The 17,261-nt window shown below is 40.2% G+C and overlaps 1 protein-coding gene across 2 annotated transcripts in view; it reads left to right on the top strand.

Moving 5' to 3' along the window:
* LOC306865520 (CDC42 small effector protein 2-like) overlaps positions 1 to 15,352 on the top strand; it is a 41,765-nt gene extending 26,413 nt beyond the window's left edge. For both annotated transcript variants that reach the window (XM_079410174.1, XM_079410175.1), the window contains exons 3-5: positions 7,026 to 7,127; positions 8,016 to 8,135; positions 13,708 to 15,352. In XM_079410174.1, coding sequence (XP_079266300.1) covers positions 7,026 to 7,127; positions 8,016 to 8,117 — 204 coding nt within the window. In that variant the 3' untranslated portion in view covers positions 8,118 to 8,135; positions 13,708 to 15,352. The remainder of the gene's footprint in view (positions 1 to 7,025; positions 7,128 to 8,015; positions 8,136 to 13,707) is intronic.
* The last annotated feature ends 1,909 nt before the right edge of the window (positions 15,353 to 17,261 follow it).

The following is a 17,261-nucleotide window of genomic DNA, read 5'->3' as shown; positions in this document are numbered from 1 at the left end:
GTGTGTAGTTACTCCTGTTCCGTGTCTCCTGTTTTGAAGAGGATATCCAAGTTACCATCCCTCCTGAACACCGAAGAATCCTAGTATCATCACTTACCTGATTCGTTCCACTACCTTAAGTCTGTCAATAAAACCCGTTCACATCACATCACGCTGTCTGTGTCCTACTTCTGTAACAGAAGACTGGACCAACACCGAACAGACAGACTATGAGCGTACCAGATCCATTCCAAGAGCTCGTAGATGCTCTCCAGCGGGCTCTCACACGGACTCCACCACCAGCACCTCCGGTCACTTCCGTCAACAGCTCCACCAGTTCTTCTACCACCGTGATCTCCAGTCCCATGGCCAAACCAGCGCCCTTCTCTGGCGTGGCGGAGGAGTGCAACGGTTTCTTATTGCAATGTTCCCTAGCCATCGAGATGCAGCCGCACTTGTTCCCCACAGAAATGTCAAAGATCGCTTTCATTATTGCTCTCCTAAAGGGAAAGGCCTTACAGTGGGCAGAAACCTTCTGGGCTCAGGGGGGCCCAGCCACTCAGTCCTTCGACGAGTTTGTAAACCATTTTCGGGAAGTATTTGGCAGGCCCGCCTATGACACATCCGTAAGTGAGAAATTGTATCATTTACATCAAGGCTCTCTGTCTATTAATGATTATGCTCTCCAGTTTCGCAGCCAGCGGATGGAACGAGCGATCTCTATTGACAGCCTATCGTCAGGGGTTGGAACCCAAACTTCGGTTGCAGCTATGACGACATTTGAGGACTCGAGAGCCTGATACAGCTTTCCATCCGATGCACATCACGTATGAAATCCTGTCTTGAGGAACAAGCTTCAACCCCCGGTTACAATTCACTCCTCCGCCACCCACTCAGCCAGTACCCTCCAGAACCAGCCAGCGAACCCATGCAGATCGATCATGCTCGTCTGCCCATCCAGGAACGACAATCTCACTCGGATTATGCCTATACTGCGGTGAAAGAGGACATTTCCGGGTAGCATGTCCCGTGCGACCCCCTCGACTCTTGGTGAGAGCTTCAACAGCGGATATCATCCTGGGAAGGCCCTGGTTTGTGCAACATCAGCCCAACATCACCTGGCATACTGGTGAGGTCCTGAAGTGGGGTAACCACTGCTTCCCCGGCTGTTTTCCCAACACTCCCAGACCCAAATCTGTTCCTGTCAAGAAGATCGCGGTAAACGCCACTTCCATAAAAAGTCCCCTAGAGAAACGGCCCCAGCCTGTTCTTCTGCCCCCAGAAAGCCTCCCAGTTACCTCCACATCGGCCATGGGACTCTGCAATAGACCTCATACCGGGTGAGCCAGTGCCCTGTGGGAAAATTTACGGGCCATGGAGGCCATGGAGGAGTACATTGAGGAGGCGCTCAAGCAAAGTTACATTCGCCCCCTCCACATCCCCTGCTGCTTCGACCTTGTATAGATTACCGAGCCCCGAACAACATAACGGTTAAATTCCGTTATCCCCTTCCTCTCGTCCCAGCAGCGCTAGAACACCTTCTCGGAGCCAACGTATTCTCCAAATTGGACCTCCACAGCGCCTACAACCTCATCAGAATATGTGAGGGGGACGAGTGGAAAATGGCTTTTGTGACCCCTACTGGCCACTATGAGTACTTAGTCATGCCCTATGGTCTTGTCAACGCCCCCTCCGTATTCCAAGACTTTATGCATTAGGTGCTCCCTGAGTTTCTTCTCAAGTTCGTGCTGGTCTACATTGATGATATTCTCATCTACTCCCGGAGCATGGCCGAACATCGTCGCCATGTTGCGGAGGTCCTGACACACCCGAGAGACTTCCAACTGTTCCTCAAGGCAGAGAAGTGTACGTTCCATCAGTCCTCAGTGCAGTTTTTAGGATACAACATCGAAAGCGGTGGCATCCGGATGGACGAGTGGAAGGTGGAGGCTATTCGAGGATTGCCCACTCCTGGCACCATTAAGGAACTGCAACGGTTCCTGGGGTTTGCCAACTTTTACCGTCTCTTCATCCACGAGTACAGCACCATCACAAGTCCTTTGACGAACTTGCTTCGCAACAAACCCAAGTCACTAGTCTGGAACCCCACCACCTCCGAAGCCTTCAAGCGTCTCAAGGAGGCGTTTACGAACTCTCCAGTACTCGTGCACCCTGACCCCAGTAAACCGTTCATCGTGGAGGTTGACGCATCCACCTCAGGAGTTGGTGCCATCCTTTCTCAGCAGCAGGGGACACCATCTAAACTCCATCCATGTGCCTTCTTTTCCTGCAAACTCAGCCCGGCGGAGAGAAACTACGATATAGGTAATCGAGAACTCCTCGCCATCAAGCTGGCCCTCGAAGAGTGGAGGCATTGGTTGGAGGGTGCGCAACATCCGTTTACCGTCCTTACTAATCATAAGAATCTCCAGTATCTGAAGGAAGCCAAGAGAATTAACCCTCGTCAAGCCCAATGGGCTCTCTTTTTCACGCGCTTCAATTTCACAATTTCCTATCGACCTGGTCCCAAGAATGTGAAAGCTGACGCTCTGTCTCGACTCCATGACTCTAAAGAGGAAATTGAAGAAGAACCAGAACCCATCCTACCCGAAAAGATCATAGTAAGCCCCATTCAATGGAATTCCAGCCCGTTCACCTCCTCCAATGCTTCCACGGCCACTCCGCCGGGCTGTCCACCCGGTTTGCAGTATATACCCAAGGCTCAACGCACTTCTCTCATCCTATCTGTACATACATCTCTAGGCACTGGCCACCCAGGGGCCAACAACACCCTCTCGCTGCTGAAAGATCGCTTCTGGTGGCCCAATATGGCTCAGGATGTAAGAAGGTTCGTCCAAGGCTGTGTAGAGTGTGCAATGTCCAAGAGTCCACGCCACCTGCCAGCGGGTAAGCTGCTTCCTCTGCCCGTTCCGAATCGGCCCTGGTCACACCTAGGACGTCACACATATGGCATGTGAGCACTAAACTAAGTTCTCTTTAGTGTCGTATTGCGCTTAAACTGTCAAATACACAGTTTATGTTAAAAACACACAGGAGTTACAAAAACGGCGCTTTGAGTGGAAACATGCAGATTAAGGGGCGGTAATATTATAATAAGGTCTCCTTTCTACATCATGGGGGGGAAGTGAAATGTGACTCATTCATTTTTTCACAAGCTTGCAGAAAAAGGCTTAGCCTACCATAAAAATTACTGAGTTAATCTTTTTCACATTGTCTAAGTTGCTAGATTCACCAGGAACCCGATTATAGCACTTAAACATGGAAAAAGTCAGATGTTCATGATATGTCACCTTTAACAGAAAATCTGCTCATAAAGACACACCATGACACACTATTCATGTCTTAGGCCGTGTTCACACTTGACGTCTTTTTTGACTAGAAAAAGTTGACAAGAGCGTTTTTTTAATGAAAAACAAAGCTGGCAGCGTCTGTTACAAATAGCAGCTGAGAGCGTCTTTTGTTGTCATAGCAACAGCTGCAACAGTAGCCTAGCGCTGTGTACTGCAGAAATGTCAAGAAAGAGTAAAAAGTTGGCTCTTGCGTTGGCTTTTGAAGTTAACGGGAAAGAAAATGTCGATTCACAACGACGTTTGTGGGTGCACGACATTATATGGGGAAGGAACCAATATTATGATAGAGTTTTGTGCACATATCATACAGCTCCTTGTGCTCCGAAACTAGTACGAGTATCTACCGGCACCTTCTCCATTTTTCTTCTTGTTGTTATGGAAACGACAGATCTCGCTACTCGCTTGTCATTGGTCAGCTGTCAAAAAGGCGCTTGACGTAGGGCGTTTTTTTCACAAAAGTTGAAATTTTTTCAACTCGAAAAAACGCTCTGAGCTGCAGAAAAAGAAGCCGGCGGTGGCGTTTTAAAAAGCGCTCAGGACTTTTTTGAAAACACGGTTTACTCCATAGGATTACAATGTAAAACAGACGCCGGCAGCTTCGAAAAAGACGCCAAGTGTGAACACGGCCTTAGAGAGTGATGGAGCTCATACTGGGTGAGAAACGCTGTGGCTCAACAACTTCCAGTTTGCATACATCCATAGAAAACAATGTGTTCCAATTATAGGACGGAGATGCGTCTGGATTCTCACCTGCTTTAGAGTCATTTGGCCTAAAGAAGATATTTCAGAAAGCCAGCATAACCTTCTGCTTTTGGTGCATGTCTATGATGTCTTCAAATGCTGCCTAAGTTGGCAGATCACACTTAACGCCCAAATGCATTGTATAGTCTTCATTGTATTTATAATGTCTGATAAAAAGGGAAGGTGCTTAATCGGTGACCTTTCTCTGCTGTGCGTTTCCTCACAGCTCGCTGGCCGTTTGGAGCGGTGTTGTGAAATTGCTGTAATAAGAGGTTTTGTCCGTTATATTGATTTCTGCTGACAGATCCTGAGGGCCACACGCTGCGCTCCCAACAACTCGCATGATCCCAAAACTATTAGGACAGTAAATACAACCACACAGAGATTAACAGTTAATCGAAGATTTGAAAGCCAGGGATTTAGAGTTTTGAACATATAATAATATAACAAAGGCCACCTGTTGTTTTATTTTGAAATATTAAAAATGAGAAATGACTAGTCTCACAGCAAACGAACAGTCACTTTACATTTTACTTTGGAGTCAACTGAATATTCAGTTCTTGAGTTATTTTAGATAATATGTTGCTACTTTTTGTCAGTCACTGTAGGAAAGTTGCAATGATATATTATTTTAATATTCAGTGATGGCTGAGTGTGAAAACTGGCCTAGTATTGATAAGATGTTTATAATGAATACATCCAGTGTGGCATGTTTTGATTTCTTTTCCTGGCATTTAATATCAATATTCTTCTTTAAAAAAAAAAGGATTTCAGGAAACTGTGCTGGCGATGGTCATAGAGCGCAACTGCAGTGAATAAAATCAGTTGATAATCATATTAAATTAAAACATTTTATAAGCTTCGGTAGTCAATAAATGACTTTTTTGTCAGATGGGCTTAAAAGAAGCTCTAGAAAGCCTTCTAAAAACATGTTGACCCTCATATAAAAAGCATTAACTGATTTTGATGTGTTATTTTTAAACCTGAATGAATGTGAATGACATTTAGCTTTGTTGAACTTTGTTAGTGAATAATAAATTACATTTGCGTCCATTGTATGACTTTAGAAGATGTGGCATAAAGTGCACGATGAGACATAAGGACATTCTTTACATTTTTTCAAATGTTCTCCTTGAAACCGTGTTTGGCATAATGTATGAGTAATAGAATGCTGTCAGTAATTACATTTTGTGGTTTCATTTTATATAAAAGTTCCTTTTAATATTTTACTTGAGAGTAGCATAAACTTGTGTGGAGTATGTTGAACAGCTGAAGCTCTACAGGTGAGCTGTGAAATGCCATCTCCTCAGTCAATGTCCAGTTGTCATAGCAACTGCTGTATGTCACGTCTGACTTGATACTGAGTAACAGAAGAGTGAAGGTCTCTGTCGATGTCTGGCACATTAAGAGCAATCATTGACTTCTAATCTGTTTAGTGAATGAGCCACAGCCAAGCAAGGATTCCCCATCAACTTTGTATTGACTGAGAAGTATTTAAACATACAGTTGTGCTCATAAATTTACATGCCCCCTGCAAAATGTTAATAATTTTACCAAAATAAGAGGGATCATGAAAATGGCATGTTATTGTTTATTTAATACTGTCCTGAATAAGCTATTTCACATAACAGATGTTTATATATACTCCTGAATTCATAAAAAATGACCCCGTTCATAAGTTTACATACTCTTGAATCTTGATAATCTGTGTTGTTTCCTGGAAGATCCAGGAGTGTCTTTCTGTTTTGTGATAGTTATTCATGAGTCCCTCGTTGGTCTTGAGCAGTTCAACTGCCTGCTGTTCTTCAGAAAAATCCTCCAGCTTCTGCACATTCTTTGGTTTTCCAGCATCTTCTGCATATTTGAACCCTTTCCAACAGTGACTGTATGATTTTGAGATCACAAACTACACATCACAAAACAGAAAGACAGTCCTGGATCTTCCAGGAAACAACACACAGTATTAAGATTCAAAGGTATGTAAACTTTTGAACGGGGTAATTTTTTATGAATTCAGGAGTATATATAAACATCTGTTATGTGAAATAGCTTATTCAGGACAGTATTAAATAAACAATAACACGCTATTTTTTATGATCCCTCTTCTTTTGTTAAAATTATAAACATTTTGCATATTCTGCAAGGGGCAACCATGCATTGACTCTATGTTTAAATGCTTTAAATCTAATTTGCATTGTGCATTGATGAGGTTGTTGTGAGGTCATGTGGCAAATATGTAGCATCCTATTGAAAGATGTTTCAATGAATAATGCTGCTGTTCAGTATAAGCAGTAAACCACATAGCATTGCTCTGTAAATTTCTCAGTGGCGTATGATGGATTTACGAAGTGTCCTCAGCTGGGTTTGAGTTTTTTTAGTCTTAACTCATTTTCTATTTCGTTTAAAGTTTATGGATTAAACATATTGATCCTTTTTGAGCATAGGGCTGAAAATGATGTGCTCAAATCAAGAAAATTGCTATTCCTGAAGCCTTGATACTGATGGCATAGTACTGGTTTCTTAAAGATTTCTAATGAAATTTGAGAGCTTTCTGTCGCTCCATTGAAAGTCCAGGTAACCAAAACTTTCAAGACATTATAAACGCAATTCATAAGAATCTAACACTTTATTCCAAGTCTTCTGAAGAGATTTAATTTCATGTGATGATAAAAACAGCTTGTTTAATGCTTAAAATAAAACCAATAAGGTTTTGGTGGATTGAACTTTCATAGGAAGGTCAGAAATCTCTAAGGGATCTTTATTTGTGTTTCAAAGATGAATGAAAGTCATGGAACGGTGTGTGTGAGTAAATGATAACAGTTTTTGTTTTTGTGTAAAATAACCCTTGAATATGAAGCTATAAAGGGTAAAGGAACATTGGTTTTGAAACATGTTTAAATATGTATTCATCTATGTTTGTTTCTTATTCTGCAGAAGAGGCGGAGACGTATAGATCGGAGTATGATCGGCGAGCCGACCAATTTTGTCCACACGGCTCATGTAGGCTCTGGAGATATCTTCAGTGGCATAAACTCTGTAAGTACAACTAATGTTCAGTGGGGTTGGGAAACGAAAATCAATTCCAGTTACAGAATCAGATACTTAAGGTCAGGAATTGGATACTTGTTGTAAAATTAAAATTGCGATTCTGCCGTGTGCGCATCTTTTTTTTTTTTAGGAGGCGAAAAGGGGTTAGATGTCACATATGTTTGATGTCTAACTGTTTGACTTCATTTTTTTATTTTTTGACTGTACAAAGAGATTTGACAAGAAATCTGAAGTATAGAGTATTTTTACAGACTGCGGAAAGCTACAGAAAAGAGAAGCAAATGCATCCCTGCAATTCAATGAAACTAATGGACTCCAGGCAGTGAAACATGGATTTGCAGTTATCATTTATGTTAATATGTTGAGTTTTGCAGTAAAATCATACCCTATATGTTGTATTGTTATATGCCGACAACTCGTCAATTAAATATTTACTGTCTTATATTCTGCATAAAACTGGATGTTTTTAAATAAACACTGACAAAAGCTATGTATGTTTTTGGGCTGGACGATATATTTAACATTGATATAAGTGATCACCCGGATTGAGACCAACCTATTTTTTATTTACAAAATGCGTTCACAGACAAATTTGCTTTATGTATTTCTCTGGCGTCCAAAAACACGACTCCTGGCTGCATATCAATATCCATGGACCACTGGATCTTTGGAAAGTTGTAAAGAACACTGTATTGAGTCCAACAACCTTTAGCTTAAACTGATTCTAGATTGTTTTACTGGCGTTTTTGCAGCTTCCCTATTAAATCCAGCAACTCTTTTGCCACTCAGTCCGGCTGAGGAGGTGTGTTGCTGCGGGAAAGTGATGATAGATTTCAAACTCAGTTTGGGTTGATTTCGTTTTAATTCTATGTCCAGGTGAACTCAATCCAGAACCAAATGCAGTCTAAAGGAGGCTATGGAGGAGAGGCCATGTCTGTTAATGTACAGATGCAGCTGGTGGATACAAAAGCAGGATAATTCATGTTGTTGGAAGGGGTGAGTAAACCACTCTTAGTTTCTACTATTTGTGGGCTACAATAACCTCATATCTGCTGCAATGTAATGCAATAATTGTGTGGTTTAGTGCTTAAGATCTGAACTGGAATCTAAAAGCTTGTAGATTCAAACCCTCCATGAACTGATTCATGAGCTAATCATGACCTTAAGACACTTAACCTCTAGGTGGACTTTCTGTTAACTTTGAAATGCATTAATGTCCGTTATTTTGAAACATTTGTTTTTTGATATTCAAGATATTTTCATGTTAATACCCCACCAGTTAAGCTTTATAACTCTCACTGTCTGTTGAGCAAAAAGGCAATTATGCAAATAAATGAAAGAGGGAACAACTGTATTACAGGAAATGGTGGTTTTGTACATTAAGGGGAATTTACAGAATTGTTTGCATTAATTGAAGCTCTTGTTTATATGAAAAAGGTCCACAGAAATCAATGCAAAGAATTTCATTCAGTCGAGATCAGTGGCAAATTATGAGTAATACAAATTTGAGTACAATCAGGTCATTCATACCCACAAATATAAATCATTTTACAAAAGAACAACCTAACTGTTCAGATTCTCAAGCCTAACATTATTGTAAAATAAAACATAAATAATCAAACATCTTTTTGAATGGTAAAAAAAGATGCACAAACCACTGCCTTCAAACTACAAACATTTCATACATGCATTCAAACATAAACAGAGTCAGAGCCATATATACACTGAACAAAATTATAAACGCAACACTTTTGCTTTTGCCCCCATTTTTCATGAGCTGAACTCAAAGATCTAAGACTTTTTCTATGTACACAAAAGGCCTATTTCTCTCAAATATTGTTCACAAATTTGTCTAAATCTGTGTTAGTGAGCACTTCTCCTTTGCCGAGATAATCCATGCACCTCACAGGTGTGGCATATCAAGATGCTGATTAGACAGCATGATTATTGCACAGGTGTGCCTTAGGCTGGCCACAATAAAAGGCCACTCTAAAATGTGCAGTTTTACTGTATTAGGGGGTCTGGGGGGGGGGGGGGGGGGGGGTATGCAGTATCTGGTGTTGATCAGGTTGTCCACTCCTCTTCAATGGCTGTGTGAAGTTGCTGGATATTGGCAGGAACTGGAACACGCTGCCATATACGCCAATCCAGAGCAACACAAACATGCTCAATAGGTGACATGTCCGGTGAGTATGCTGGCCATGCAAGAACTGGGATGTTTTCAGCTTCCAGGAATTGTGTACAGATCCTTGCAACATGGGGCCGTGCATTATCATGTTGCAACATGAGGTGATGGTCGTGGATGAATGGCACAACAATGGGCCTCAGGATCTCATCACGGTATCTCTGTGCATTCAAAATGCCATCAATAAAATGCACCTGTGTTCGTTGTCCATAACATACGCCTGCCCATACCATAACCGCACCGCCACCATAGGCCACTCGATCCACAAAGTTAACATCAGCAAACCGCTCAACCACACGACGCCATACACGCTGTCTGCCATCTGCCCTGTACAGAGAAAACCGGGATTCATCCGTGAAGAGAACACCTCTCCAAAGTGCCAGACGCTATCGAATGTGAGCATTTGCCCACTTAAGTCGGTTACGACGACGAACTGCAGTCAGGTCGAGACCCCGATGAGGACGACGAGCATGCAGATGAGCTTCCCTGAGACGGTTTCTGACAGTTTGTGCAGAAATTCTTTGGTTATGTAAACCGATTGTTGCAGCAGCTGTCCGGGTGGCTGGTCTCAGACGATCTTGGAGGTGAAGATGCTGGATGTGGAGGTCCTGGGCTGCTGTGGTTACACGTGGTCTGCGGTTGTGAGGCCGGTTGGATGTACTGCCAAATTCTCTGAAACGCCTTTGGAGACGGCTTATGGTAGAGAAATGAACATTCAATTCACGGGCAACAGCTCTGGTGGACATTCCTGCAGTCAGCATGCCAGTTGCACGCTCCCTCAAAACTTGCGACATCTGTGGCATTGTGCTGTGTGATAAAACTGCACATTTTAGAGTGGCCTTTTATTGTGGCCAGCCTAAGGCACACCTGTGCTATAATCATGCTGTCTAATCAGCATGTTGATATGCCACACCTGTGAGGTGGATGGATTATCTCAGCAAAGGAGAGGTGCTCACTAACACAGATTTAGACAGATTTGTGAACAATATTTGAGAGAAATAGGCCTTTTGTGTACATAGAAAAAGTCTTAGATCTTTGAGTTCAGCTCATGAAAAATGGGGGCAAAAACAAAAGTGTTGCGTTTATAATTTTGTTCAATGTAGATTAATAAATCAATGTTAGATATTAAATGTTGCTTTACTTGCAGTTGAACAACAAACTGAGGATATCAGTAAGGATTCAGTTACACAGCAGTGAAAGACAACCTGTGTTCAACCATAGTTCATGAAACTTTCACATTTTGTCCATCAAGATAATCTTCACAAAATATGTAAGTTAGAACTTTTATGAATTTTGATGCCTAAATACAAGCGTCAGTGTTCAATGTTCAGTGAAAAGGATTTACTTTGTGCGTGAATTTTAATCCACATTACATGAACCTTTTCATGGAATAAATACAAATCTACAGCCAAATTAAAACATTAATAATAAATAGTAGGCCTAAGTAGTGAACAAATGAAATAATCATAACTAAAGCACATAAGAAAGCATGTATTTCTGTACATTTCCAAATAAGGTGCAAGTTAATACATCCTTGATTAAAATGAATATTTTAATAAAAAATATGCCTCCACATAGTATTCAGTGAAATTTTAGTGCATTTAGGCCCGGTTTCACAGACAGGGCTTAGACTAAGCCAGGAGTAGGCCATTGTTCAATTAGGACATTTAAGTAATTTTTACTAACATACCTTAGAAAAAACATTACTGGTGTGAATCTCGAGACAAAACAAAGGCACTGATATATTTAAAGATCAGTCAGTGCAAGCTTCTTTCAGTTAAAACAGCTCAGATTTACACTTTAGTCCGGGACTAGGCTTGAAACCGGGGGTACATCTATTAAATAACAGCAGAGTGAGGGAGTTTTTGGATATGGTAAGATTAAATTTAGTTTAGTTAATAAAGTACCACATTTCAGCTATTGTTTCGTTAGGGTGGTTACACAAAATGTTATTTTACCCTGTGTGTGAACAACTGACCTTATTTTAGGGGATTTAACTAAACTCCCATTCAAAAAACCCCATTTACTCTGGGACGATGGAACCGGAAGTGCTAAAATGCTAACTCGCTTTTGGGTTTTTGCTTACAAACTAGTTCCACCACTCTATAAGGTGAATATAGTTTGAATATGGGTTAGTATGAATGAAATTCGGACCATTGTCAGTTGCGTTGATTCACTGTCATTCACAAATCCTCTCCTAAGGTCTCATGGGATAGTAAAGTGTCCATCGACTGCACACTTCAGAAGTAGTACTTTTTGCCTACTTTTTTTCGAATACTATGAATTCGGACATACTACTTGCCTCACATACTGTTTATCGCATACTATATAGTAGGGAAGTATGCGATTTTGGATGCAGCTATCTTACTAATACTGCCTCAGCTCATATCACACACAGACAGCATAACTAGCACCCCCTGATGGCGGAGAAGAGAATCAGCACAACATTAAAAACTAAACAGGCACTATTAAAGAGATAGTTCACCCAAAAATGAAAATTCATTAATTACTCACCCTCTTGTCGTTCTAAACCTGTAAGACCTTCGTTCATCTTCAGAACACAAATTAAGATATTTTTTATGAAATCTGAGAGCGTTCTGACCCTCCATAGAGAGCAACGCAACCACCACATTCAAGGCCCAGAAAGGTAGTAAGGACATCGTTAAAATAGTCCATGTTACATCAGTGGTTCAACCATAATGTTATGAAGCTACCAGAATATTTTTGTGCAAAGAAAACAGTCTCTGAAAAGTCTCTGCCGCGCTTCATAAAATCACAGTTGAACCACTGATGTCACATATTAATTAATAACAGAATTTTCTTTTTTGTGTAAACGATCCCTTTAATGTGGTTAGTTAGTTAGTTAGTTGGTTAGTTTGTAGAGCACATTTAAAAACAACTAGAGTTGAACATAATGCTTTCCATTAAAATGACATTCCAACCGCTTAAATAATAAAAATCCCCAAATTATAATACACCCAACAAAAATAAAACAAGGTACAACCAACTACTAGCTCAACCATATGACAAGACAAGAGGGCCTAGATTATCAATTAAATACACGGATGCCATAATGGAGCCAAACACACTGTAAAGAAATTCTGTGCCTTCCATTGTTCAATTTCACCCAAGCAGTTCATCAGAGCATTTAAAGGGCACCTATTATGCAAATTTCTCTTTTAAATGTTGTTTGAACATAAATGTGTGTTGGGAGTATGTGTACACAACCACCCTATAATGATAAAAATCCACCTACTCCTTTTTTTTAATCCTCATAAATCATAAGCGCTGTGTCAGAACAAGCCGTTTGCAGAAACCATAAAATGTGATGTCACATTTTACAAGCCCCGCCCACGACTGTTAACAGACACTGCAGTATTAGCAGAAACCCCGCCTTTAGTGAGCCGCACACAATCTGCCTGTTTATCTGCACGCTAGAGCAGTTAAAAGTAGCATTAAAGTAAGAAATGCCTTCTTATTACAGCTATAGACTATAGCAGTGAGAGATTTTCTGTTTTCATTTTATTGTTTGGGTCATATTAACAGCGTAGACCAGCAGGTAGATACTGTATATTACGCTGCTGTCGCTTAATACACAGATCTAATATAAACATTTCATTTGCGATTTCTTTCCCAGCTGTTCAACTGACTGTGTTTTTGTAACTCCTGCGTGTTTTAACATAAACCTGTGTGTATTTGACAGTTTAAGTGCAATAAGACATGAAAGAGAGCTTAGTTTAGTACTCACATGCCATATGACAGCTAGTTTCTGTGCGCGTGTTTCAGATGTGTGCGCTCAGAATACTGTATATCAGAGGTTTAAACCGATACGGCTTTCAAAACGCATGATTTCAGTGTGATAAACACGATAATCAAAACCGAACAGATGTTTATAACAGAGTATCTGAGGTGCAAGCTGTAAAGGAACAGCTCTATTCTGGAAAAGGGGGCGGGGAGCAGCAGCTCATTTGCATTTAAAGAGACATGCATGAAAACAGCCTGTTTCTGCTTCCACTCAAAATAGGCATTTTCAAAATGATATAATAAATGATCTGTGGGGATTTTGAGCTGAAATTTCACAGACACATTCTGGGGACACCTGAGATTTATATTACATCTTGTAAAACTGGGCATAATAGGTCTCCTTTAAGGAACGCCTTACAGTTGCATGTCGTCTTCAAAACAGCGGTTGCTAACAAGTGGCTAAAAGGGACTATGGTGTTTGTCAGCGTCATTGAACAGGAAAACTCACTAATCACGCTCCTGCAAGCTATTCGAACGTAAACGTTCCCACTTGTGGGCTTAAATATTGAAAGCGCTGGAAGCTTTACAGCAGTGGTCAGCCTCTTTGTATGAAGCTAATCAGTGTGATGTTTTCCACAGGGTCCCGTGATGAGCTATTTCTGCTCTCTGGTTCCCCTCCAGCAGCTCTCCAGTGCCCCGGCGGCAACTTTTCACCTCATTCTTACCCAGCAAACACATGGACAGTTGTGTGCTCCATGGTAAAGAGGCTGTCCTGCCTCGGACAGCAGGATCCCACAGCCCTTCAGTGTTGTTTCCGTCACTGCTTCATCGCATGCTCCTCGACGCCTAGAAGTGCAAAGTGTGTCCCTGCTTTCTTCTGTGGTTTGCTGTAAACTGTTGCTTTTCATCGCACACATCTGTGGGTCTGGAACCAATGCGAACAGTCGTTTTGGGTTGGTTCTCTTTTGTTTGCTCGTTTCGCCATGAATAGACTGCTTTTATTTTTGATTCAGTGATCAGCTTGGAGCCGACAACAATGTTTGTATGAGAAAGTGGCTGCTTACAGTCATGCGGTGCCAAACTGCTCAGTGCAATGGTATGACAGGAAGTACAGGAGCACAACTAACGCCATTTTTAAGGAAATGTGATTGTTACTTTGCTGTTTACAATGTTCCAATTTGCATTTCTTGTTTTTTTGTGTTTTCATTGTAATGATTTTTCAGATTAGCATAATCACTGATGTTGAAAGGCATGAGTAGCGTTTCTCCTTCTGCTGTGTCAATGTACATCCGTAACTTGATGTAAAGCAACTAAAGCTATAGATAGTATACAGAAAATAATTTTTGATTAGTTCTAGTGCTCTTTATCGATGTAGCTACGATTACAGGGGCATTTCAATAAATAAGGTAATGAGAACTGTGATGTGAGAAAATTTACTCAGGTAACTTGGCCACAAAACAGCGCCACCTATCGGCCATAGATGACTGGACTCATTGAGATGCATTTCTGTGTGTAAAAGTATGGAGCTTCTATTAGGACATAGTCTTGGAAAGCATAAGATGGGAGGAAAAAATGATCTCATTTACTTGGAAAAGTTTTGCATTCCCTGAAAAACTTTGTGCATTGAATACACAACTGGAAATAATATGAGATTGAAGTAACAAACTTTATTTCAGTGCTTTTTTGGGGGGAATGCAATAATTTTGCAAGCAAATGCAAAAGTTTACTGGGAAAGTACAAATGTTTTGTAAGTGAATGAAACTTTTATAGGGGGGTGGAAAGCAGTACTTTTGCGAGCGAATGTAAATTTTCTTAGGTGAATGCAAAAGTATTGACAATTCCCCCCATCTCATATTTTTTACATTACTATGTTCCCTTAGAGGCTCCTTAGTAAAAGACGCAACACCAGGCGAAATTTATTGCTTGCTTGTTTGAGGTCGTCCACTTGATCAAACCAAAATATTATGGAAATATAAAATGGGTACCTTATTTACTGAAAGGCCTTTATATTACAAAGACTGGTTTTCTGGGGTCATTGCACTCTCTCTTGCCTACTGCTGTAGTTTTATTCAAATATTGTTCTAGGACATAGCGTTACAGTACATTCTCTCAATAATGTGGTGTTGAGTCTCATGAAACCTGTCAAGAACAAGTCCTGATGATATTTACATCCGAAAAAGAAGCGAAAGCCATTAATATTATTGCATCGTGATATTATATTCATAATTGAATAGCCTCCACACACGTCACTTCTCATTACCATAATGCAAAAATATCTGATTTGAATAAAATAATAATAATAATTAATGATTGCGTATTATATTATTAAGTACTGTATATATTATAAAATTATATATATATCATTTTTTATTTTTATGCACACTTAAGCACAATTTTTTTTTAAATTCAAATCAGATATATATATATAATTTTGGGGGGCAAGTGAACTTGTCCTGGACATGTGTTTGTGAGATTCATCTCTTGACTGTCTTCAAGACTAAGCAGGCAGTTTAATTAGATTTTCTGCTATTCTACAATAAACACTCCTATTCTTCACTCAGGTCAAGATCAAAATGACTACAGTCTTCTGAAACCTCTTTAAATCCAGAAATGCCAATGCTATGACAAAATCAAACTTTTAAATGGTATAGACAAAAATGTAATTATTTTACTGTCACACAAACAGTTTAAAACTGTATATTTGGGGTATATTAGTTCGACCTAGTGTTGTGAGGTTTATGAATTATCATAAAGGGTAAAATCCTTTTAGCTGCTTGGTATTTGTGTGCTATTTTAATAAGGCCTGCTGTGTCATAGTGAATATTTGCCAGGTGAAAATGTAGAATCTTCGACTTTGAGAAAGTCAAAAGATGACTTGTATTTGATTTGTTATAAATGCAAGTGAATTCCCATGTCGGTTTTAACATAGAATGCTAAATGTATCTGTGCATCCTGTTAACTATAGTCTTAAGTGCTTTAGGTTTGTATATACTGTATCTGCACTCTGTCTGCCACTACACTCCCTTAAATTATTTGCCTTGTTTTGTTCTTTGTTTTGCTGGCATGTCCGTCTTAGTGCGAGTACACACTATGGTCAGAGATCTCTGTCAGTGCATTTTCAGTGTTGACGGCGCGCTTTGAGGATGTAGAAATCAAACCATAAGGTATGCAAACGTGACCCACGTCACATGACCAAATGTTTTAACGTTTGCTGCGACTTTGTCTTAAATTGACGGTAATTCTGCTTGATTTTAAACTGAATCAAGTCTTTCCACACCTTCGAAATACATCTCGCTCAGAGGTTTCTCTGGTGTGTAACCCTAAGCTATCAGCCATTTTGGCCTTGTTTTTTTAGCCGTTTAAAGGGACAATTCACCCAAAAATGACAATTCTGTCATTCGCCCTCATGTTGTTCCAAACCTGTGTAAGTTTCTTCTGTTGAGCATGACGGCAGATATACTGAAGAATGTGTGTAACAAACAGTGTGTTTCCATACTATAGTAGTCAAAGGGGAGCAGGCTATCTGCTTTCGTGCTCAACAGAAGAACGAAACAACAACAACAAGACGGAAATGATGACAGAATTTTCTTTTTTTGGGGTGAGCTGTCCCTTTAAGGCCTTGTTCGTGAAAGAAAAGCATAACGCAGGTCTCATGTAAATGACGCTGTGTTCATGTTTCACGAGGCTCATGCCGTGTGCTGGACTGAAACGGTGGCAGAAATCAGAGCGGATATGTGACGATGAAGACATTGAGAAGCCTATCTTGGTGTTTTTTCATTTCAATGCAATATTATTTAATGTGTGGCCAAAGTGTTGTCAGCCAACATGTTGGCAATACATGACAATAAATCTCCTCTCTGCCTTTGTTGTACTGCGGATGGATTTCAGCATCAGGGAAACAAGCTCAGCTTTGTTGATGTCAGACTCATTTTTCTGGTACCCATGTTACTTTACATTGTGTCAGTTGGTCAATTACCCAATGTGTTCTGTCAAAATAAATATTTTTTACATGCATTATTGCTTTTTACTAATTTTTGCAAAATATTTGAGAAGTGTCGATGTAATCAGGTGTAAAATAAATTGTATATGGTGAATAATTTTATTAATATTAAATGTAGACAAAAGTGAAACAGTTTATCCAGACCTTTTAGTTGATTAATAATGCATCCATCATGAGAAAGCACATATTTATC

The sequence above is a fragment of the Barbus barbus genome, assembly GCF_936440315.1.
Source record: "Barbus barbus genome assembly, chromosome: 47".
Lineage (NCBI taxonomy): Eukaryota > Metazoa > Chordata > Actinopteri > Cypriniformes > Cyprinidae > Barbus > Barbus barbus.
Note: the sequence above shows the minus strand (reverse complement) of the source record. Positions and strands in the feature narration are given on the sequence as shown.